Below are 25,702 nucleotides of genomic sequence, written 5' to 3' on the forward strand. Positions count from 1 at the left end.
CCCAAGTCCACAAAACAGGTCACACGGATTGCGCAAAGTGCTTTCTCTCGCGCAAAAAAAAAAAAAAATGAAGATTGTACTAGGCTTAACGAGCCTCCAGCCATTTACTGCTCGACCGGGTCAAAAAGGAAAGGCCGAATACGCCATCTCCCCCCCCTCCCCATCCGACCAAAGAAAGGGAGGGCGCGCGTGCCCGCCATTTCAGGAGACCAAGAGTCCCTCGGGTCTCCTCTGCACGTCGCTCCCCCCCCCACCAAGAGTACCCGGCTAATCTCCACCCCTAAAAGCGCGCCCTCCGCTTTCCACAGCCAGCCAGCCGGCCTCCTTACCTTCCTATGGGGACACCCAATTGGCGGCGCCCGCCGACCGAGAAGGTCCCCCCCCCTCGGCGCCCTCAAGTCCGCTCGCCAGTGAGCTTGCCCAGATGCGCTTTGGAGGAGCGAGGCTTTTGCTCGCCGGCTGGCGGGGCAGGCGCGGTTGTCCGGGCGCCCGGAGTCTCCCTCGTTTCCGGTGAATGTCAAAAGGAGCCAAGCCAGCAGCCTCTCGGTGCCTCCGGAGCTGAGAAGAAGAGCACCACCCCGCGCATAGCCCAGCCGGGAACGGAGGGGCAAGTCCTGACCCGCCCACTTGGCCGGCTGTCAGGCGGTTGTGGGAAATTCCCCCAGGGCAACCCAACTCTTTGCCTCGCCGAGAGAGCCGCTCGGCTGCCTCTTCGGAAACTCCCGGTAGCTTTGGGGGGCCTTGCGGTGGATGACCCCGGTCAACCCTTTCTCTATCCCGCAAAGATCTGGCGATCGGGAAGCGGGCTCGAATCAAAGAGTGTTTTTTTTAGGGACTTTGGTTGTATCATCATCACTTTTGATGGGTTTTTACACCCCCCGAAACAGTCAGATTGGGTTCCCAAATAAAATGGCAAACTTGGTTGACGCTGGCAAGTCTTTGGATTTTGTGTTTCTGAACGTTGTAAGATGATACGATAACCTTTATTGTCACTTTTTTCTGTGAACACACGGGCACATATTAAAAACTTCCACCCCTGAAGTTTACGGAGGAGGTATGGAAAAACATCATGCGTTGATATGGATAATGCATGTAGGATACAACACGAACAGCTGGGCCCGGTGACATGTTCCAGAAGCTGGATGCAGGCTGTTAACATCATATAAAAGCTCTTTCCCAGTGACTACTTTTAAAGCCCTGATGATGTTGGGTGGGCCCAACGAAAGCTCGGCTCATTAAACTTTTTACTATTTATTACTTTCCTCTTGGTGATCAATATTTATTGGTTTTATCATATATACATATGTATATATAACACACACAAATATATGCATATATATATTAATCACAGACTGTTTTGATAATTATTCCTATAATTTAAATGTATTAAAGAGACTCAATATTACTTTTGTTAATGAGAAAGGGGGGTTGAGTTCAAAATTGATTTAAGAATGCTTATAAAGCTTCCATTCAAGACACATTTACAAGAGTTAAGCATCAGAAGGCAGCAGCGTTTATTGTAAACACAAATTACGCCACAGCTAAAATTCTGTTCATATTAATTTATAGAACAACTAGGTGTTTTGTTTTTAATTTTTTAAGATACTTTTACATCCAATAACAACACACATCCAAATTCATATGTAATCACAAGAGTGTGCTGTTTTTATTATATACTATAGATTTAATTTTAAATTATGTATAATTTAAATTCCTAAAATTTTTAATTCCAAAATTCTGTATGCGTATATGTGTGTATCTTAAAAACAGTACTAAAAATAGAAGGGTGATTCCTGGGTGTGCTCATGACGAGAGATAAAAGACAACTTGGTCTTGTATAAATAAGCGCTCCCATCGACCTGGATTGATCCCTGATGATGCTGGCAGTGGGCAGCGAAAGCTAGGATTTTAACTTATTAAAACTTTTATAGTTTTTTAAACTTTTCCTGGTGTTCACGTTTTTTATCTCTCGTCATATGTGTGTATCTATATGTTTTGTATATGTATGTGTACATTTATGTATATGCATTGTGTATAATCTTTCTGTCTTCCTGATAAAAATGTGATGCACCCCACTGTAAACTTAACATTCAAATTTTATTAATAACTTTTTCAACAAGAGCAATTCCCCATACCTAACAATGTCATTTTAGTTGTGTTAGTAGGGATTTGATTTTTAAAAGACTTTAATTTTTTTATTTCAATTATATAACTTTACATCTCAAATGTTTGACTCAGGGTCAGTCACAGCAATTAAAACTATATAAAAACCAAGCAAAATACAAGAAACATATATATACAATATTTTTTAAAAAAAAAAGCCGTACAACCACACAATATTTTTCTTAGCTTGTTAATAAACTTAGCATTTTGACAAAAAAACCCTAATGTATTGTCTCATGGTGTTTTTTTAGGAGCATTATCATTGGTGATTTTTAATTGGAAGAAAATATATCCTCAGAGGCACGACCAGGACCCAGAGAGTTTCCTCTGCAGGACTCGTGCTCTGAGAAGCAAAAAGGCAGCAGCTACTGCTGCTTCTGTCTTCTTCCACGCCATATAATCATTATGTAGGTTGGGGTGTAACCCACAAAACCTGAATCACAACCTGGCAGAACATCCCAGAAGTTATAAACAATCTCTGGTTTTTCCCCCCCAAATTTAATCCTCACCAAAGTAAACTCATTGTTTTACTAGATGTTCATCCTAAAGAGGAGACTCTGTGTGCTAATAGATGCATCCTGACTGCTAGTTGCAAGCTTACCTACCAGAACGGGCAAGTCTTGTTTCAGAGGGACACATTCACACACTCAGATTCCTGCTATGCCTTGTAAGTGGGTCAGTCTCATATTTCTCTAGAAACTGGACCAGTTTATGATGAAAACATTATTAACTGGGTTTTATGAACAGACTTTATCATTTTTATTGGTTCCAAGGCCATTGCTAGAATGATGGATTGATCTTCAAGGTTCTTCATGGCTGGAGCATAGAAAGAGTTAAACACTCAAAATTGCTACCTCAATCCCTCTTCATGAGATTCCATGAAAAGATGTTCGGCATCTACAAACAGATGTACAGTGTGTATTTTAATATATTTTTAGTGTTGAAGAAAACCCTTTTAACTAAGCTTAGCTAACCTACATAGTCAAGCAAGTCAAATCTGTTTGGTACTTGGAAAAGAGACTACCAGAAATCTCAGGGTTACAGACTAGACTGGAGAATTGCAAAAACATCCCAGGGTGGCCTCTTTAAAACCCTTTCAATTTCTCCAAATTTGGAGGGTTGCAATTTTTTTTTAAAAAAACAACACTGTAGTAAAAATGTTATTTTGTTTTGTTTTTAACATTGCGTTATTTGGAGGGCAGTGGTAGTTATCTCACAGCAATCTCTTTCAGCAAAATATTATCCAAATGAATCTCAGGAAACAGGAACACACGAGATAAATACCTTGTTGTTTGCATCGTCTCCTTTGGTGGAGTTGGCTGTACTCTTTAAAGCAGACCTTTCTAATGTCAGTGCCCTCCAGTTAGTGGGCTTCAGTTTTTTTCAGTTCTCAACAGTGGTCATTTTAACTGGGGAATTTTTTGGAGATGAAGGCTGAACATCTGGAATGCAATCAGGTGTCTTTCTGTGGCATGAGGGATACAACTGGGGACTCATGCTTGGATTTTAAGAAAGGTAAAAGACCAGATCCTTATGTTGAGAGAACATGGCAAGATAGGCTAATATAGCATTCAGAGACTTCCCATTATTATATATGTATCTCCCCCACCCCCATCCCATTGTTAGTTATTTTTGAGTGGTGCTAATTTTATTATGAGCTGTCTCCCTTTGACTCACCTCATAGTATGCATATTCTTGCAGATGGGAGATGCTTTGTGATTATCGATGACCAATTTGATTGTCTCATCCCTGACTATGAATTATTCAAATTACTTGGGAAGATATTTAAATAGAACACTCTAACTTCTAACTAACTCTCGCTTTCAGTGTTCCTTTATAATATAATTGTCTTTCCAAGACCGGGCAGAATTCCTTAATCAGGTCCATCCAATAGTATCCTATGAACATCAAAATGTAGCATTGTTGTCATCTGCTGTCAACCGTGATGATGAAGAAATGGCAAGGCATATGGGAGCATCACAACACAATCCCCATCCTTTCTACCTATGTCCCACTGAAAGATGAAAATGTGTATACTGCAGGATATGAATCACAGGATTTGAAACCATATCAGGATATGGTGATACAAGTTCATTTTTTTGCATGTAAACCTCATGTTATACAGGTAGTCCTCGACTTACGGAGCCCCAAATTTCTGCTGTTAAGTGAGACATTTGTTAGGTGAGGTTTGCCCCATTTTACGACTTTTCTTGCCACAGTTATTAAGTGAATCACTGCAGTTGATAAGTTAGCCACACAGTTGTTAAGTGAATCTGGCTTCCCCATTGACTTTGCTGGTCAAAAGGTCATAAAAGGTGATCACATGACCCCAGGACACAGCAAAGGTCACAAATATGAACCAGTTCCCCAGCATCTGAATTTTGATCTCATGATCATGGGGATGCAGCAAAGGTCGTAACTATGAAAAATAGTCATAAGTCACATTTTCCAGTGCTGTTGTAACTTTGAACGGTCACTAAATGAATTGTTTTTAGTCAAAGATTACCTGTATTACAAACTAGATGGTTTTAGAAAAATTAACAGAGCTGGACAGAATCTCATTGCATCCAGACATATAACAAGAATAATTAGTTCACAGGGCACTTTCAGTTTGTTGTGCTCTAAGTTATGATAAAATAATTAGGAGTAACTTTTTGTTACTTATTCTGAGGCTTGTAAATCATATCAGGATCACCAGTTCCCAACATCAAGGACATCATCGGTGATTATGATGCTTGATCCCACTTACAGCAGTACACTCTTATGTCTCTTTCCTAAATAATTTCTACCATCTGTTAGATGAAAAATTACCTCAGCAATGTGTGAAGGCAAAACCCAGTTTGAATTAATTTCAGTTGAGGTTTGCAGTTGGTTTGGTCTGGATGTCTGAAATCAAATCAGCCAGACTTTGGAATCGATTTTGAAGAAATATTGCTGCATGTATGTAGAGAAGTTGCCCAAATCATCTCAACTGATTTGGAGGCAAGCAATGATATAACAATTTTTTAAATGGATTTGCCAATTTGATTGGGGAACCCTGATTCCAATCCAGATGCAATGGAACTGTCTTCAAATGGAATCTCTGCACACAGCCCATTCAATGATAACTTCTAGGAAAATCCAGAGGGCTACATACAGGATGTTTGGGTACTACCTGAAGTTCTAGCAGTTTCAGGATTGCTCTTATGTGTATTTCCCCGGTGACAAAATCTAGAGTTTCCCATAGAAGAAAATAAGCATGACCCACAACTTACTTTTATTTTTTTTCATTGCGATTAGAGTTTCTAGCCTGACTATATACCCCCTTGAGCCCTAACAATGCATATTCTTCTTGGAATGAAATCGTGTTTGCTACTCTATGTTCAGAGTTTCAGAACAACAGATTTTTAAGCTTTCAGTGTGAAGACAACAAGAGGTAAGAACTATATCATCAATATTCACACCTATCTGCAGACTTGAGCATAAATATTTTAAGGTGCTGTATTTGGTTTCTACTGCCATACCACCTTTAGGTCATATTGAAGTTAAACTATGTTATTTATTATTTATTTGTACTAACTACAACATCAAAGTTTGTGACCACTTTACTCAGATGACACTTAATCCTACAATCAGTGTTCCCGAACACATTCCTAATCTTATATGTAAAGCACTCATGATAATTTTTATGTTAAATTATGTGGTGCAATAATCCCTGTTTAAATTTCAGAGCAGTTTTTCAGTGAGGTAAAGTGGCTTTCAACATTGCTTAATCTTCAATTTATTCTATATGGATTTTTTTTTAAAAAAAGCTAATAATTCTTATGTATGTTTCCTGACCTAGCTTTCCTCAATAAAGGGTTTCCTGCCTACTGCAAAAACTAGCAAAAGCAACTAGTTGAGTAGTTGCTTTTGCAACAGGTCAATTCTATTAGCCAATGTCCAAAAACAGTGATCCTGGCATACCAGTGGACGAGCTTGGAAGTATCAGTAGCTTGTGCGTGCTTGTGTGCAAAGCTGGTGGGTAGGACACTGCAGTCAATAACTTCCCGATAATTTTTTTATACTTGGCTATTGAGCAAAGGGGCTGGCAATGCTTTGAGGGTTCCGTCCTGATTTCCAGAGCATTATGAATGCTCAAGGCACCTTAGAACAATACTGAAGGATCTGGATTAGTACAAGAAGGGTTTGGGAACGGGAAGGCTGGTTTTAGGAATATCCCCATAATTTTCTTCCCCTAGTTTTTATACTAGGGGCCATTCCCAGTGAAAGGCCTAGCTGGCCAGATTATCAGTAATGTTATTTTATTTGCTGAAGAACATCTTTAAAAGGATGGCAGCCTTGGAGGTTTTAGATCCTGTGCTGGCGTAATTAATACCTCATAATTAGACTTTTTGTGTGTGTGTATTTGAGTCAGCATTGACTCCTAGTAACTGCCTGGGCCAGCAGTTTTCTTGGCAAGATTTCAGAAGGGGTCACCTGGTTGGCTTCGTGCCTAAGGCAGGACTAGAACTCACAGTCTCCTGGGTTCTAGCCTGATGCTTTTAACCATTGCACCAAACTGGGTCTCAGCTGGAGATTTAGGATGGAGTCACTGAAGCAGTAGGCGTGAACTTAAATGGACTCCAGAAGATGGTAGAGGACAGGAAGACCTGGAGGAACGTTGTCCATGGGGTCGCGATGGGTCGGACACGACTTCGCAATTAACAACAAAAATTTAGCTAGGAAAGAGTTCTTTAGATGGGAACATGCGTTACTTGTGTGCTTTAGAATCCAGTAAGCCAGGTATGAGTCTAGGAGCCCTCCTTACTCCCATTCCTGAGTGAATCCCTAGATACATGCCCTTATACTATTTTGTGTTCTGAATGCAGAACTGTCTTCGGAGGCATCTCGTTATCTGGGAGAAAGAGGCAGAGAGAGAGAGAAGAATGAGGCTAAATTCCCTTCCTCCAGGATAATATTGCTGAAGGAAAAAAAGGAGAATGCTAAAATACTCAGGAGATCAGGATTAGAAGAATGCCCATGGTGTAGGGATCCTATTTAGGTGTGAATGCACGGGAAGGTTATTCTTACATAGAAATGTAAGATATACACAGGCATACACTAATGCGGGATTTCCATAGATGGCGTTCTCTACATCTTTTCATTTCATCTCAGCTCCAGAATTTGAAATCTCTACCTGGAATGTTTACCTTCAAAGTTGAATCTGGGTGCTGACAAAGTTTCTGAATTTTTTTTTTATATAAATAACACTTTTAAAATCTGGCTATTATTTCTTTTGATAGCTAATATGATGACCTTTGGGGACCTCTGCTGCTGGTGCCTGCTGAACCTTAATGCCGATCACAGTACAGACCATGGTGGTTATTTGAAAAGGCAGGGTGTAATGCATTTCAGATTAACAGTAGAAGAAAAGCTATTCAGAGAGCCAGAGGTTCACTTTACTATACCACACTCTATGCTGCTTTTCTTATTATCAGTTGGGGGAAAAATGAAATGAGAAAAAAGCACATCTTTTAATTTCCTTCCACGATTACCTCTTGATTTGCATTCCAGTCTCCCAGAAGAAATAAGTCTGAATTCAGAGGAAGGCTATTTAAGCTGCATGGTGTTTAAAAATTGCTGGAAGAGGTTAAGGTACCGTATATTATGCAGTTGACCTTACTAAGAAGCTACGTTAACAATTTAGGCTTATAATTTTCTCCAGTTACTTTTTGTTAAAATATTTCTTTTTTCTTTTCTTTTTTTCATAGCAAAACTCATTATCTGCTCTAGGTACCCCTGCAGGTTAAATGCTTTGATTTCGCTTAACTTGTTTGGCTAGATTTTTAAATGGCATTAAAAATTATATTAAAAGTTATTTGACTTGTACAGAATTGCTCTGGCCTTTCCCCTTCCAGCCAAGGGAATTATTTTGTTTTGTCTTTTTATCTATTTTTATTGCAAGAAGCTAGTAGCAGAGAAAATCCTGTTATACTGCAAGGTGTTTTTTTCCCCCAGGATTCTTTAAAAAAGTCATCTCCAGGTCTCAACTAAAAATCTTATAACCTTAGAACAATCAAAGATGGGCCATTCGTCTTGATGTTGGAACTTTCTTTGAGAAAACAGCAAGACAACAGATATGACCAAGACAAATGTTACAGCAATTACTATTTTTTGAAACTATGTGTAGATTGATAAGGAAGAGAATGAGTTCTTCTTGTACATCAATTGGCAGTTTTCTCTCTTCATCAGTTACTACTGTGCTACTATTTTGTGGCATCAGTTTTAAAAAAAATGCTTTATGGTGTTCCTAAACTCTTACTAGACTCTCTTTACTGAATATGCAGATTCCATGAAACATTTAAATAGGTTCCTCTATTCTGCTGATCTATATGGGAAAGCACCTGGTAGGAACTGGTTCTAGGACTTAGCACATTAAAGCAACTTTTCAGAATTTTCTTTTGGCAAATGAGCTGTGGTTCTCATTACCATCTGGAAAAGCTTGTTTGGTCTGTGATGGAGAGAGCTGCATTCTAAACTTTAACTGAAGAAGTAATGGAATCTCCAAACGTGTGTTTTCTTTGACGTTGCAGTTGGATTGGAATTGAATTTTTAACTTGAAAATTTCAAAGGGATTCACAAACCTTTAAGCGCCACTGTAATTCTGTACTGTTAGATAAGTTCTGGTTATTGGATGTGCTTGGATTATCATGCCAAGGCTGAATTCTGGGAGTACGTATAGTAGGAATATCCCATTGGCTGGTTCAGGAAGAAAGTAATACTTCTCTATGGTCCTGCCCTTTCGTAATTCTTTATTCTACTTAAATATTGTGGCCCTGTAACGCTATCCAGGCATTTTTCGATAGTTTGAACCCACCTTGATTGATTTTGAGTTCTTTCAGAAATACGACGATAGGTTAGGGCAGTGTTTCTCAACCTTGACAATTTTAAGGCATGTGGACTTCAACTCCCAGAATTCCACAGCCAGCAATGCTGGCTGTGGAATTCTGGGAGTTGAAGTCCACATGCCTTAAAATTGTCAAGGTTGAGAAACACTGGGTTAGGGTAACTTTTGGCTCTCCTAAATGCCATAGCAACATTCAATACCATTTCCTATTGCAAGGAGCAAAAAGTGTGGCGTAGAACCTGCTACAACTCATTTTTGTTAAAGGAAACAAACTTCAGCTTCCAGTCCTGCCCACTTCTGGAGGGTGACACTTGATATGCCAACGTCAGTCACTGCCTTCAACCTAATGGACATTCAAACTCTGTTCCTTGATGAGCTGCCTGAACTGATAACTGGTGCAGATTTTATATTAAGTTCCTATTGAGGATGAAGTTTGCACTGAGTCAACAGAAACAAAGTCCAAAGGTCAAATCCACTAAAACCATCAGAAAAATTGGCATTTAGTTAGATAAGATTGCCAAAGAACTGACAATGGATAATTTTATCCCAACAGCCCCGAGGCTAAAGTCTTGTAGGTTTTGAAATCTCAGAGCACACCCCTCCCCGGCCCCACCTGGCATGTTCATTGACAGGAAAATGGTAAAGCTTCTCTTCCAAATCTTACACATAGGTAGATTCACTTTTGAGTAGAGAGTCTTGGAGATAACAAGGCCTTGAGCTATGTAGGCTCTAAGTTGATAGCCAGGACCTTGAATTGCACTTGCAAATTGAAGCGAGAGTTATGAGGAAAAAACTGGAGATCTCAACACTATCCAGACTGTTTCTTGCCTCATCAGTTTTAACTTCAAAGCAGCCTCACATACAGTGAATTTCAGTAGCTCTACTTTGAGATTACAAGAACCTGAGTAACTATGCTCAATGCTCCCTGGCCCTGGAAGCATTGTAGTTGATGTACCAGATGTAGTTGTGTCTTCAGGAGAATCTCCACATCGCAAGCCAACTTTTTCAAGGGAAGCACAATCCCAACAGAATAAAAAAATAGTGTATCTCTGAAGTCAGATGATGTCTCACCCAATCTATCTATCTAGGATTCAGCCTAAACCAATTCTTCCCTATCTAGACTGTAACTGCTCTAGGCCTTAAGTCGGGTTTTCAAACTTGGCCCTTTTATGACTTGTGGACTTCAACTCCCAGAATTTCTGAATCCTGGGAGTTGAAGTCCACAAGTCATAAAAGGGCCAAGTTTGAAGACCCCTGCCCTAAGTCAATACCTTTGCTATATTACCTGTTCTGCCGAGGGTGGGAATATTTAAAAGGATAAAAATATAAATTAATGATTCCTCACCTATGATCTCTCCCCAGAGCTTCATATGGATACTGTATAAAGTAAAAAGGAAGAAAGAAGCCTCTTTAGCATCCAATTACTGAGTAATCATGGACTTAATCTTTAGCGTTGCCAGGTCTGCTTCCAAAAAAATAGCGGACAAGCGGGGGGGGGGTTAAGTAGTAAAAAAAGTAGACTGTACAGCTTTAGATTACGTACCATTTCATCATAAAGCTTTTGAATAAAAAAAATGTCCACTATTTTGTGAAAAGATTAATAGGGTTGCCAGGTGTCCACTATTTGAGTGGACAGTCCACTTTTTTCACATTATGTTCACTATTTTGTGAAAAAAAATAGTGAACATAATGTGAAAAAAGTGGACTGTCCACTCAAATAGTGGACACCTGGCAACCCTATTAATCTTTCTCTACCACCACCATGGACTGGAAGTCACTGCTGTCATTCTACTTTTCTTGTTTCAACTGATTTGTTTTGGTCAGAGGTGTATTTAGAAAATACAGAAAGTAGTCATGGGAAGATATTGTTTAAACAGGACAATTTTGTCTGGACCGACCCACAAATCCTGTCTTTAATTGCATCCTTATATTTCTCATGTAGATTTATCATTCCTTACTGCCTTATTTCCACTTGTTTGCATATTGTTTCATTTGCTCCACCTTCTATTGTTAAGCAGAATTTCTTTTAATGTGGAATAAGATCTTGATGTCACTCTTATTTTTTTTTAAAGCCAAGAAGCACACTTAAAATCTGCTTTAAGAGATGAAAATTGTCCCCATCTTCAATAGCGAATGTTGACATGAAACCTAATGAGGATATCAATTGTCATAAGTGTTAATTTAAGCTGTTTATTTTATCATCAACATCTACCTCCCTTGAGACAATGGGGGGTAGCTTAAGTAGCATGGAGGAAAATACTCTGCTTCAAAAGCAGTATTAGTTTGATAATGTATAAATTCCTGTACACCAGCTGTGCGCCTAGATTATTCATGCAAAGGCAATTAATACCATTAAGGAGGGAACACAGGCATTCTCGGAGATTGCCGGGAAATGTGAAGTGACATTTTTCTTAACCCACATTTTTTTTCTCAAAATAAAATGCAAACTGAGCATTTATTCTTGCGAAGGGCAGCAACAGATGACCCGGTTCTATTCAGCTACAATTTTAACTTGCCATAGGTGGAAATTGTGCATCAGCTGCCTTCTCAACTATTTCCTAAAAACACTACTTGCATGGTGAAACCCCAACAGCTACATAAACTTACACATTTTATTCCAGCCTGAGGGAGTTGTCTGCAAATGTGATCTTAATTGTGTTTGGAAAAAAAAAAGAGAAATTGCCTGCCCTTTTCCTTTAAAAACACTATCAATAAAAGAAATCTAGCTTTAAAAAAATCATGCACCGGTTTATCTGAAATCAAACTTTGTTCAATCTTTCAGGAACAGCCTACTATTCTTGCCTATATCACCTGATTTTGTTCAATTTTTTTTTAAACAAAATAACATTCCTTTCTAGTTTTCTACTCAATTTTTTGACAGATTATGTGCCATCAAATCAGTGTCAAATCCTAGCAACCATATAGATCAGAGGTCCCCAACCTTTTGGGCACCAGGGACCAGTTCCATGGAGAGGGGTTTTTCCGCAGACCGGAGGGGGCATGGTTTTGTGTGCTACCTGCATCCCACGGATGGTGCTTTGCTTGTTTGTGTGGACCGGTTGCTGGCATGCCATGACCCGGTACTGGGGGTTGTGGACCCGATATAGATTTTCTCCATTTTGATCTGTCTTCAACAGATCCAAAGGTGCATTCATTGTCACTGTAACTGACTCCATCCATCTTGGTACCATTCTTCTCTTTCCTTCTATCATTCACAGAATCAGAGTCTCCTCCAGAGAGCTGTTGTCCACATTGCATAATGTGTCGAAATAGAATAATTTGAGCTCATCATTTGTACCGCAAGTGAGATCGTTGAATCTCCCTTTAGATTTGTATTCTAAGTAAATTGGGCAGCCTAAGATATAAACTAAATCAAATCCAGTTATTTTCTACAGTAACAGCTCAGACCTGAATTTTGTGGTCAGTGAAAGTACTTACTACTAATAGCAAAGTCCATGACAACAAATCAAAAAGGATTAAGATAAAAGTGGCCCATGGCCCCTTAAATAAAGAAGCAACATATTTTATTTGGCAATTATATTTAATTAGTGCATTTTATTTACATAAATCATAAACCATCTCCTTTTAGCATGAAATACAGACCAGGTATAAACAGAAACCTGTACTTCAATTACATGCTAAATAAAATAGATAAAACATTTTTATGGAACAATGCCTAACACATAAAGAAATAAATTAACACTTGCATATACTGCCTGTTGAAAAGTGCAAAATGATTCCTGAAAATTAGAAGATATTTTGTAAAGTTTAGTCTAGAAATACCACTTAAAACAGCCAGCTGTACAGCTGATTTTAAAGATTTCCTATATCCAGGAAAATAGCTTGAACAATTGTGCAGATTGTGCTCTGTTTGAGTTGGTATCTTCCCACCTGCCTTTAATTCTGTTTTCCAAAACCTCATTACTTTGTTCTGACAATGGGTAAAATCCTGATTGGCAATTAAAAAGAACTAAAACAACAACAATGACAACAACATAGTGAAATCTACACGATAGATACCAATGTATTAAGGACTCGGCCTGTCTTAGGGCTTCAGAGGTGGTCATAATGCTCTACTGCTGTAAGGCAAGTGTGGTTAGAGTTGACTTTTAAAAAATATACTTCTCTTGCAGGGAAAAAAAGGCTTTTAACTATTCTCTGAATATGAAAAACATGGTAGGATGTTACTATTTTTTTTTTCTGCTACTGATAATTTTTGCTACTGAAACAGGCAAATCCATTGGGCATTTAATTTTGTAGTGAACATTTAATTTCTTCTATTAGCAAAGGAATCCATCCATACTTTTTTCTTAAATATTCATCTCACCAGCTTCTGGAATTTTCTCCATTTTTAAATAAAGACTTCTATTATGTACAAAACTTTTTTTTACATGAATGTAGGGTGTACAATCTTGGCAACCTCTCAGCTACCCATCATGTTCTCTTCAACAACCAAACATCTCCATTGTTTCCTGGGTGGTAGGAGCATTGTGCATTAATGGCCAAAGATCTTAGAATTCATTGTTGCTTCTCTCTGCAGTGGCAGTGCAGTACCAAAAAGAGGGATTGTTCTTAGGAATGACCTTGTATTGGAGAAAGAGGGAGGTATAATCCCCAACACTTAAGTACGCCGTGGCTCAAGACGGTGTGACATCTGTGATAAAGTCCTCTGGTTATCAATCACATTTAACTGACGGACATAACCCCGGAGATCCTGATGGTTCTTATTTGCTTGAGATGCATCAGGATCTGATGAAACAGGAATGAAGAGCTATTGGTATGCTTAGTCAAAGTCAAACTTAAGCAATTTATTATAAGGAGTCCTCAAAAAGCTGATTTCAGTGGCATTTGATTCTACTTCTTCTTTCCATTCCTTATTTCCAATCTATGACATTATACACTGATGAAACAGATAAAAAATTGTCATTATGACAACACAAATATTGCAATACTTACTGAAAGGCAGGCTCCGACAAAATCTCACTGTCTTAATAGTATTTGAAATCATGCGCTGAAAATAGAGGGGGGAAAAAAATCACCAAAGAAAGAAAATTTAAGCACCAATTCTATACATCCTGGATTCCTAAACTGGAGCTCTTTGACACCAATATGTCTGTGGACATTTCCCCTGTTGTCCATCATACTCTTTGCTTCACTTGATACCTACCCAGAAGAAAAATCCCAAAGATTAAACTAGGGATAAGGGATAAGAAATTTGGGGGGGACAATAAGCATGCACAAAGCCATTTCATATTTTGTCTTCTGATATAACAATTTTGAAATTAGTCCAATTTACCAAGGTAACTATTTTTAAAAGCACGTACTACAGTACATCTTTTCAAAAGTCCATGTACCCATTACCAGCTCCAAAAGTCTGGGAACTTTGCTTGATAAGGAAGACATTATTCAGGACAGATATCATTAATCTAAGCTTTCTCTAAATGGTTTAGTTCTTAATGTGGGAATCCATTAATCATGTGGAACCCTGCATTCTTGAATGAATAGATACTGTATGTAATATCCTTTTCTTCCTTGTTCTCTTCATTCTAAATTCAAATTAGCATGATCTGAATGCTGATGAAAGTCTATTTCTAGGAATATTTTAAAAATCCTTTGGATGGACCAGAGCAAGTCCATTTTACCCAGCATTGATCCTATAATGCAGTGGTGGCGAACCTATGGCACGGGTGCCAGAGGCGGCACTCAGAGCCCCCCTGTGGGCACGCGCGCTGTCGCCCCAGTCCTTGGCCTTCAGCTGGGTTTTATAAAACCTTTTCACTTTAGGCCTCCGCCGCCGTGTGTAAAAAAAAAAAAGGTTCAATCAATCAGTCAATTTCAAAAAATCTTGCAAAGTTGGGATTGATTGAACTTTTTAGTCCCACCCAGTCTGCTGTTACCACCGCAGCCACGCCCACCCAATGGGCCATACCCACTCAATGGGCCACACCCACCCGGCACCCGACGATGCATAAGTGGTTTTGGGTTGCAGTTTGGGCACTCAGTCTCTAAAAGGTTCGCCATCACTGCTATAATGATAGACAGACCAATGTTTCTGGGAATTCATAGGTATGAAAACAAAGGTTTTTGCTCTGGCCAAAACATCTGATGGCTAAGAGGAAGGACAATATAGTGTTCCCTTATATTCCATGAGCTGATCAGGTTGACCTACTTGTAATGAGACTCAGGAAGGGACTAATTTAAGAGCACCCCACAAGCCATACGATACTCATAATTTCTTGCTAATAGCCTCTGCCATCCTTAGTATTTGCTAGCCAAATATGCAGTATATTCCATGCTATCAAAGCAAAATGGGATCCTATCTTCCTTGAATATCTTCAGTAAAATGCTTTCTTTACGTGGTTTTCAATACTGAACAGATTTCTTATTCCCATGTTAACCTGAGGCAGTTCTGAAAATGATGCTGAATTCAAGTACACATAAGAACAACCTTCTTATAGCATCTACTAGGAGGCAATTGAGTTAGATCTAGATTTAGTCTTCCTTGTGATAAATCCATTTAAATCAATGGAATTTAAGTTTATTGTCATTTCATTCGTCTTCCCCCTCAGTTGAGTTATCTTTAATATCAAGGAAGAATTTTGATAATTCCTTCCTATCAGTAAAGCAACTCAAGCAAATGTTAAGAAAGCCAAATTCACATATCCGTTGCACACCATAACAAGTATAAGGGAGCCTCTCAGCTCTATTTTAATTATAAGGCTGTTTCTGAAACAGTAATTTGATGATGCAGGGGTAGTTCTTGATATTGATTTATACAGAAATGATAGTGGGTCTTATTATATGTCATGCATATAAGGGACAAGATAATAATCATGGAGGCATTTCTGAAAGAGCAGCCAAGTTCTTCAACTGTACAACATTGTATACCCACCTAAAATTAATTTACTTTTTATGCACTGTGTTTTGGAAGTTGTATGAGGGAAAACAAAGTAAAATGAAGATCTGGATTCCTCCAAAACAGAACAGATAGATAAAGCCATGGAGACTCTGGCTTTGCTCCTCCTCCAATCATCTCCTACATGTAGTAGCCCCACAACTGTAGATCCAATCCAAGTCCTCTACAGCCTAAAATCATGGCAAGAGGCCAACCACATTATCTGCTAATCCGTTCCTGCACCAGGCTTCAATATTGTTATAAATATTCATACACATACAAAAACTACTGTTTAAGTCACACTTTTTGCATAATCTTTATGTTCCAAAAATGAAAGCATGCTTTCCTCTTCTTTTCCCCTCTATAAGGATCAGTCTGTGAATTCCTTTTGTTCAGATCCATAAAGCCTGAAAACTAATATGCACCCATTTGCTAATCCTCATTTCACATCTCACAGGTGAAGGGTCCCAGTAAATAGAAGAAACAGAAGTTGATAGCACCGTTCTGAATTGCCAGATGGAGGAATTTCTGCGGTAAAAGCGCCCTGGGATGGCTTGTGGCTTTTTTCTGCACGGAGTATGGCACAGTTTTTGGGGAAGCCCTGAACAGAGACAAACCGTGTCAGCTGGGGAGCAATTTGGGGAACATTTGTGCCCCTTTTCTGTCCCTCAAGATGTCCACCACTGTTCCAGCCATTTCTAGACAGGTCACCTCTCCTTTCATCTCTGGTGCTGCATAGGGATATCTGGATTTCCCAGTCCATGGCAGTGGCACAAATTTTAACTGCATTTATTTTCCCACTGGGTCAGAAAGATTTGTTGGTGTGCTTTTGCATATCTGTTAAGAATCACAACACAGAGAACTCCTCTTTTCTGCCTTGAAACTGTATAGTTCCTCCTGCAGTGTCTGCCCTTGACAGAAAATGGTCTTAAGTCAAAGAAAGCTCACAGTATTTAATCATTTGATAAATGGAAAACAACTTTATGATGTAAGTGGGGTAGAGTCTCCCAATATACAAGCACACGACAGATGCAACGCAATGCACACAGGGCTTTGATACAAGAAACACTACAATATAGAGGGCATCAGGTTTTGACATAAGAAATACTACAAGACATTGCATAAAATTCTAACCATAACCACCAACAGCAATGCAGTAAATCTATGCCTGAATCTTCCCAGACTATAATGGCGAAGGTGAAAATTATTTTATGCAATACTTTCTATCCACAGAATTTGCCATATAGGCTAGTTTCAAAAATTCTGTTATCAGCATTCAGTGAGATCGAGGATGTGTTTTATGTCTTGAATTTAAAAAAAAATAGTAATAGGAAAATTTTTTAGTCATCAGCATTATGAAGTGGTACAGCCTTGAAAACCTGCTGCTTTTGAAAAAAGGTGAAACCTACAACACTCTGGTCAAACCTTGGACCCAAATTGGTGACAGAGGAAAATTAAGAGTGATGCATAATCATGTAAGGGAAATTGCCATGGCTTCATTCATTCAATGAACGAAGCTAACCTGCAAGAGGAAATGAAATGTCAAAAAGACATTATTCTGGATTCATTGAACTAAAATTACTGGTTGATTGATAATGAGAAAGTTTTCTTGTTAATGGGATCTTTTGCAACTTTGAATTAATTTATCATCTGATAGCTTCCTGCTCCAATGCCTGCCTGCTAAGACTCTTTTTTGCACAGCGATAGAAACCCACATTCCAAAATCAAACCTATTATTTTTCCATGATAAGGATGTCACTCATCAAAACAACTGCTTTGGGAATACGCATTACCTACCATTTTTTCAAAGTTCACCAGATTGTCAATAAAGGTCTTGTTGCCTTCATATGTGAATGTCATGTCTGCAATATAAAACAATCCATATAAGCAGTAGAAATTTTATTTAGGGAATATATATCAGTTTTTGACCCCAATACATCTACTTGAAGTATTTTCTTGTAAAAAACAACCGTAATGTTTAATATATTTTGAAAAGCCCTATTTGCTAGATAAGTTAATATTTAAATATATTTTAAAGATATTTTTCCATCTTTATGAGGTAGGGAAACTACAGAGACAAGATCACATGTCTAATTAAAAACATCTCATTATTAAATTTATCTTTTTCCACTTTAGCTCGTTACCTTTGATGAGTAAAGGCATAAAGGGAATAATAGGCGGTTCCAGTTTAGCAACTGTGAGTCTGTAGGCCCTATGGTTTCTTGAAGGATCCTAAAAAAGAAAAGAAAAGAAAAAGAAAAAGAAAAGAAAAGAAAAGAAAGAGGTATTGTCAAATTCAAATATATGTAAATTACAGCCACTTTTATTTTGAAAGGAGGATTAGTGTCTGAAGTACATTTTTTTAAAAAGGCTAACCATCTATCTGTAGCAAAAGTGACCCTGTGGTTTTATAATGTAACATGCTTAATTCTGTTTTTCCCCTTCTTTGTGCATTTGCTGATTCATCTCTATAAGCTATAAAACTAGGATTCTGTAAAATTGGTGCATGAACAAATTTAAAGTTGGAATATCTAAGGAAGATAAAGTTTTTTAGATTTCCCAGATCGACTGTAAGTAGGACAGACATTTTCTCAGAACAGGCTCCCTAAGAGTGTAATTTATTAGTCATATATGCTTGTTTTATCAGCACTGTAAGGGGATCATAAATTCTTTAAAGTCACACAAGGACACATAAAATGTAGAAAGCAGAGGGATTTAGAACTGAGTTCGGAAATAAAATGTATCCAGGATGTGCCATGCATAGAATTAAATCACGATTGCTATTTACCATTAAGCTTTCAAACTCTGCATAGATCTTCTTGAACTTGCTTGGAAGTTTCTGCCAAGTAAAAACAAAGAAACACCCGTATGGAATCCTGTATCAAATTTAGATTGCTTAATTTACTGAAAGCACAAAGACAGTTCAGTTGCTGGTTCATATTGCCTATAGCTAAAGAGACCGCACGCCCTCCACCAGGCCCTTATGTAGGCGAGGAGAGTGACTGTGCTCATCTTCACATGAAGGGGCAGAGTGTCTTGTTCCTAGTTCTCTAACACGTCTGAGAGGGCAGAAAATCTTGTTCTTCCACCGCTCACTTGCAACAAAGCAGCAGTGAAAAATACAGCAAGTTTCCTAGCAACCAGATTATAAATAGAGAACTATGAAGCTTGGAGCAGATTTAGTTGCAGACCCCAAAATACCCTGGGAAATAGAGAGCGCTTTGCTCCTTAGTTCACAGAAGTTAAGCAGCCGCAAAGGGAACTAAATTCCAATCTGGATTTCCCATCAGTCATCTGAGGAAAGAGCCTCTTTCCATGTTCTTGTTGGTCCCGTTTTTAACCACATCCCCACATACAATAATCTAGCAACATCACTCACAGCTCTTTGTAACGTTTACAGGCCTACTGTTTACCAAGCGCATGATTCCCGGACATACTGCATAGTGCAAGTCTATCACATAATACTCAGATTGATGTTACTACATAACTGGTGTCACTTTCCAATAATGAGTTCTACAGTAATGTAGAGGATCAACTTGGAATAGTGGTTGAAAGTACCAGGCTAGAAATCAGGAGAGTGTGAAAAATAATCCTGCCTTAAATCAGAGGGGTGACTTTGGGCCAGGCACTCTCTTTTAGCCCTAAGAAAAAGGAAAGGGCAAAACATTTCTGAAGCAGGAGAATGCTAACCAAGAAAACTGCAGGGACATGTCCTGACAGTCACCAGGAGTCAAGACTGACTCAAAGGCATTAAAAAAACAACAATAACCATATAACACACCCACACTCACGCCCCACACTGACAGAGCAGTCCTGAACAGCTTTCCAGCTACTTCTCTTGTTGGTTGATTATTTGTGATTAAGAAAACAGGTTGGAAGAAGTCATAGGAAAATCAGAAAGGTTACCAACCACTAAATGGCACTGACAGTTTAATGCTTGTCCGATGTAATTCTCGGGGAGGGATGAACAAGTAAACTCTCATGCGGAAGCATGGAAGTTAATGAAAGGTAGGTAAAGGAATGCCTGCAGGTTTTACTCCGCCGGTCATAGCTGACTTTAGGGGGCGGTGCTCATCTCTGTTTCTTTAAGCCAGTGGTTCTCAACCTTTTTAATGCCGCAACCCCCAACCGGTCGTAAGTCGAGGAAAACCGGTCGTAAGTCGAGGACTACCCAACCGGTCATAAGTCGAGGACTTTCCCTGCCCGGGAGTGCTGCACATGCGTGGTTCCGCCCCCTGCGCCGGCCGAGGCGTAGCTGGCAAGTGGCAGAGACGGAGCAGGCCGACCACCAGCTGGCCCAGCTCAAGGGAGGTAAGGCACCCGCCGGAAAAGGGGGAAAAATGGCAGACAGCCTTTCTTGGCGACCCCCGTGAAATGGTCGATCGACCCCAAATGGGGTCGCGACCCATAGGTTGAGAACTGCTGCTTTAAGCCTTTGAGCCAGCACTGTCCGAAGACATTTCCACATTCATGTGGCCAGCATGAGATCACACCACAGGGCAAAGCATATGGTGAAACACAGAATACTGTTACCTTCCCACCGAAGTGGTACCTATTTATCTACTTGCATTTACATGCTTTCGAACTGCAAGGTTAGCAGGAGCATGCAAGTTAGCCCTGCTATAAATAAATGCCTATGCTTAATTAAGCTCACCGAGAGGAGTGGAACTAACTTCTGAAGAGACATGCAGAGAACAGGAACAACCCCACCTAAAAAAGGGAATTTAGATTTATTTTTATAAGGGGCAGTCCTCTGCCTGGCCTCACGGAAATTTGTTTTTGATCCTGAGGGGCCTAGCAAAGGTTGCCAGTTATGTGGGAGAAAAAGTCCAATGCGCAACATGTAAAAAGTCAGTGGATTTGAGATCTGAATAGGCAGGAATGATTTTGATTTTTCCCTACTGAAACGTCAGGACTTATAGTTAGGGTCCTTACACAAAAGGGATCAGTAGAAAAAAAAAATCAACGATGACAAATGGCATTCATTTGGATATGTGGGAAGAGAAGAAAAGAATCATTTTGTTGCTGCTTGCAACTGAAAATTAGATATCTTGAATGATCCACTGAAAATACCCGAAGATCCACAAGTAGACTCAAACCTCCTGCATCTTCTCTTTAACACCATAAGTATATAAGCACCTACTGGGTCCTGTCAACCTAGTCTCCTTTGCGATTCTAAAGAAACAGCAACACACAAGTCAGATGAAGAAATCAAAATGAAGTCCTGGAAGAACTGCACTCACCTCCCAGGTCATTGTAAGGCGACTCACTGCAACGTTGCTTAGTCCCATAATCAAAGCAAAGAAAGAATTCAAGTTTTTATATTCCTTACAGCTGGAAGAAAGGAAGGCCACAATTTGAGAAAAGAAAAAAAATCTGACATGGAAAAAGATAATAAGAAGCCTTCTGTAAACGGGTTGGATTCTGAATTGTGTTCTTCTACATTGAACTTAATAACATACATACATAAACATACTTGAACTCAGTCTGAGAATATAAATCTTTTTTGTTATCGCAACAATAAATAGCTGCGGATGCAAGTTTATTAAATGAGGTTACAATTCCAAGCATATTTACACAGAAGCAAAGGCCATTTGGAATTGCCAGGAAAAAAAAACTATTTAAATTCGGCCTTTAAATTTAAATTAAGCAAGTTCCTTAAATTAAATAACCAGAAATCCTGAACTAAGAAAGGTTTAATATGTGCTAGCAATGCAAACACATTTTTTAAAATTTGTATTCTAATGATTTAATCATTCTCTTTCAGTCAGTAATGATCGTTCTGTTATATTATCAAAACTCAGTCTAGAACTATAATCACACAGATTCTCATTTGGAAAAAATATGTCTTCAATTAAGGATATTTAGACAATGGCCTAATAGGAACCTTACTTTTTAGGTGTGGGGCCCGTTTCCCCTAGCCTTCATCAAAACAGGGATGGGCAATCTGTTGTACACATTGCTTAGCAGCACAATTTTTGTATTGTTGCATTGAATAAAGGTGGAAATGGACGCAGGAAGATTTGGGAGTGAAACATTCGTCTTTTCTGGCTTAAACCAATCTCCACCCTCCCCAAACATTTGAACATTTGCTGCCAAATCTGGACAAGTTTGGACAATGTTTATGGATGGAAATAAAAATAGTCTGCCTCCAGAGGGGTGCGTCCTGCTACTATTTTCATCCTCAAAAATCCAGAGAAGCCCAATAATGGACTGAAAAAAAATTAATCACCCCTCGGACGCTGCCCTCCTTCCAGGACCTTCAACCACACGCAGACCCATTATATCGTCTCCCTCCAACCTCTTCCAGTTTGTGCCACATGACTCCCAAGAAAAAAACCCACACCCCAAGCTCTTCTCTCTCAAAGCTTAAGCACCTTGGCAGAGAGCAAATAGGTTTCCACAGTGGATTTCCTGCTCTCTCTCATCTTCCCTGAAGCCGCCTTAGCACTGTTGGACTGCATTTAGCACAATAGGTCAGAATGACACTTCCCTGGGGCATCTTGTTAGCACATGAGATGCTAGATTCCACTGGCTTCGAGTCTAATCCTGCAGGGCTCTTCTTAACCTCCCGGAAGTGCACACGCCTGTATTTTACTTGCTCCTTATTGCTCATAGGACACTACTGCTTCTCTAAGCTTAAGGTATTACATTTACTACACTAAACACATCATAAAAATAACCTTTACGATTTTAATATGAACAATGCAGGCAAAAAAGAAGGGGTTTGCCAGTGTACTTTGTCAACCTAACGAGCAAATGATGTGGTGGGCCTTGAATATATTACCGTGCTTTATGAAATAAGACAATCTTGCAGCTGTGCAATTTACGAAGGCGCAGTCTGACCAGGGGTTGGCGTCTAGACACCTAGATTGGGCCAAATCAGCTTGCCTGAGTGGTACAATCTAGTAATGGAGAAGCTGAAATGGAGGTGAAGAAGCTGGGAAGGAGCCTACGGCTATTTCTCCCCACATTTAGGTAGGAGAGGGGCTAAAATGGCGGCCAATCAACTTTGACCTTGGGTTTCTCTTCATTCCACCCTGCAAAAGAACCTAGGAGCTGACCCAGAACTCTAGGCATGCATTTGTGAGTGGAGGAACTTCTGGGGGCAGAAGAGTATTTGACCTACTCAATTTACCAAGGCAAAAATATTAAAAACATGAAAGCAAACAGAAAGTTGAATTCCAAGACACCAGTACTGGTAGACTAGCCAGCTGATTGTCTCGATAATAATGTATTTTCTATTATATTTTCTTATTAAAAATACACTGATACATCAGCAGATGGAAGTTGTGCAAATGGTTCAGTTGTATAACATTTTCTCCTTTTTTGCAGCTAATTATTAAGAAAAGGAATTCGTTTTTCTTCTTTTCTGTATACACTACTGCCCTCTACTGGATATAATATAGAACAAAAAAAAGATGAAGATGTATACAGTAAAAAAAAGATTATATATTTTGTTTCTATTGTGCTAACTCCCCATGCTGAGAAGGACTAAGAACATCCTCTGGTGTGTTGGATATGTATTCATTATGTATAGATCTGAACAGAATTGAGAGCCAGCCTGCCGTAGTTGCTATCATTAGCAATACATGAGCCAGTGAAACTAATGTCCAAATGAGAATTTAGAAACTTGCCTTTTGTGATTTACTTAAACCACTATTAATCTAAATTTAAAAGGACGTGTGCCACTATATACATTCCATACATTCCAGTTATTAAAATAATTAAGGCCAAGCTAATGACTAGTGCAATGTTTCTCAACCTTTGCAACTTTTAAGATGTGTGAGCACCTCAACTCCCAGACTTCCATTTCCACGCCTGATAAATTCTGGGAGTTGAAATCCACACATCTTAAAGTTGCAAAGGTTGAGAAACACCGTACCAGTTCAACCTTCCTCATCCCAATACCTCCAGAGGTGTTCTCCGAGTCATCAATCCAATGAGATCTGTAGCCCAATTCATCTAGAAGGTACAAGGTTAAGCACACTGTTCTAGAACACTTAGGTACGTAAAATTGAGGCCCTGAATTGTGTAAAACATCTGTGTAATAATTAGTGTTCTGGGAAAATCCATCCTAACTTCAAACCAGTTCACAGGTTAACTTAAACACAGGAAGACATTTTCAATCCCGTAGATTTAGCTTAATAGCTTTGTACAAAAGAAAAATAATCCATGCTTGCCAAATTTATAGCGCTCTGATGCCCTTTCTATGGCGAAGGCTCTACTGTCATCAGTGGGAGAGAGTTACCAGACCCACTGCAATCTATTAGAGTTGGAGTCTACTCACTGGGCTGCTATTTTAATAAATTTCTTCAAGAGTTGAACACGCTTGCTGAGCTGGGAGCAAAGGCAAATCTCTGTCACGACCCAGAACTGGATTTCATTAAATCTTCGTAAAAATAATTCGAGATTGGCAGTTGTCTTTTTAAAATGGTGCCGCCCAAACGTATGGTAAACCAGTTCCAGCTAGAAAACAGAAGGCAAGGGGAAAATGAAGTCATTAAAAAATAATAAAAACTCTTTAAACAAAAATCAATCATTACCTTTCAAAATGCTGTGTTTTGGCTGAAAATGGCTGAATTGAATATCTTTTGGTTTGTCTTCCCTCTGGAAGGTTTTGGTTCCTTCCTTCTTGATTTGAAGCAAATAGGGTTTACCATTATGAGTGAATTGGACAAATCTTGATTAACAAAAGCCCAGAACTGTATTCAAACCACGATTTGAAGACATACTTCAAAACCATTGGCAAATTAAGGTGTGGATGGCATTTTGGTTTACATTAACCATTGATATGGAGGTTAAAACAAACTATAGTTATTTCATCCTATGCAAAGTGAAGCTTCTGCTCTAAAATACAGGTTTGCTTGTAGTTTTCAGTCTTTATTCCCTCACCTCACATTCTCAATGAAGACAGATATTTTATAACTTAATGAGCAGCACTTGTTCCTCCTCTATAATATAAGGTAATGTGTGATTATCGTTCAAATAAAGTATAATTCCATAAACATGCAGCATAGTATAAGATCTGCTTCTTCCCTATACATGATTTTTATGATTAACAGGGCACAAAGTCAATTAAATTGAATGATAAATGATTTGCATATTTTTCACTTGTGGTTTTTTCCGAAGATTTGTCCCCTCCCCCCGCAGTTTAATAATTGGCAGAAAATGTACAGATCTTTATTCTATCTATCCTATCACATTTTGATGTAGAAAGTTTAAAAGCTTAGAGACATTCATTCTTTTTACCTCATGAACACAGTTGAAAAGTTCCCATTCAAAAATAGTCATTTGGTATGCTAGATCTTTAGAGCTCATGAGTTCAAAAGTTCCCATCGTCCCTGTCGATGGGCCTTCTTGTTCCTGTAGTGGTACCTAGGAGAAGTAAGAATATAATCCTAAGAACTAGAGAACTTTGATGCTCATTGGAATTCATGCTCTTTTGAGATTCCCAGTTTAGCATGTGGTCAAAACACAGAAGAACTGAAATGCAAGACTTTCTTCAGAGAAAATGCACAACATTTTCAGACATTAGTAAGAAAGAAACCTCTTTCTATTTGTTAAAACTATATTTAAAACAATCACCTAATGAAAGCATTACAGAAAGCATTGCCAATGCTTATGGGAATAAACATAAATCAATACCTTCCGCTCAGCTTTTAAACCATTAGACTGATTGAGGAATGCCATTTCAGCCTCAATTCTCCCTTTAATATAGGAAAAATATTGCTCGCTGCTATTGCAAGGATTACGGAGCCCAATGTATGACAAAT

General features: G+C 38.9%; 2 protein-coding genes across 2 annotated transcripts in view; both read right to left on the reverse strand.

The window, feature by feature from the left end:
• The window catches only part of MAP3K20 (mitogen-activated protein kinase kinase kinase 20), a 113,305-nt gene extending 112,929 nt beyond the window's left edge, over positions 1-376 (reverse strand). The window contains exon 1 of the mRNA XM_015819305.1: positions 330-376. The gene's annotated coding sequence lies outside the window, so the exon portion shown is untranslated. The remainder of the gene's footprint in view (positions 1-329) is intronic.
• Positions 377-12,574: 12,198 nt separating this feature from the next.
• The window catches only part of RAPGEF4 (Rap guanine nucleotide exchange factor 4), a 50,932-nt gene continuing 37,804 nt past the window's right edge, over positions 12,575-25,702 (reverse strand). The window contains exons 17-24 of the mRNA XM_015819322.1: positions 25,179-25,304; positions 24,217-24,395; positions 21,170-21,260; positions 18,715-18,765; positions 18,071-18,158; positions 17,724-17,788; positions 13,988-14,042; positions 12,575-13,780 (exon numbers count right to left, since the gene is read on the reverse strand). Coding sequence (XP_015674808.1) covers positions 13,653-13,780; positions 13,988-14,042; positions 17,724-17,788; positions 18,071-18,158; positions 18,715-18,765; positions 21,170-21,260; positions 24,217-24,395; positions 25,179-25,304 — 783 coding nt within the window. The 3' untranslated portion in view covers positions 12,575-13,652. The remainder of the gene's footprint in view (positions 13,781-13,987; positions 14,043-17,723; positions 17,789-18,070; positions 18,159-18,714; positions 18,766-21,169; positions 21,261-24,216; positions 24,396-25,178; positions 25,305-25,702) is intronic.

Source organism: Protobothrops mucrosquamatus, unplaced genomic scaffold (assembly GCF_001527695.2).
Source record: "Protobothrops mucrosquamatus isolate PMUCROS unplaced genomic scaffold, P.Mucros_1.0 scaffold_148, whole genome shotgun sequence".
In the NCBI taxonomy this organism is placed as follows: domain Eukaryota; kingdom Metazoa; phylum Chordata; class Lepidosauria; order Squamata; family Viperidae; genus Protobothrops; species Protobothrops mucrosquamatus.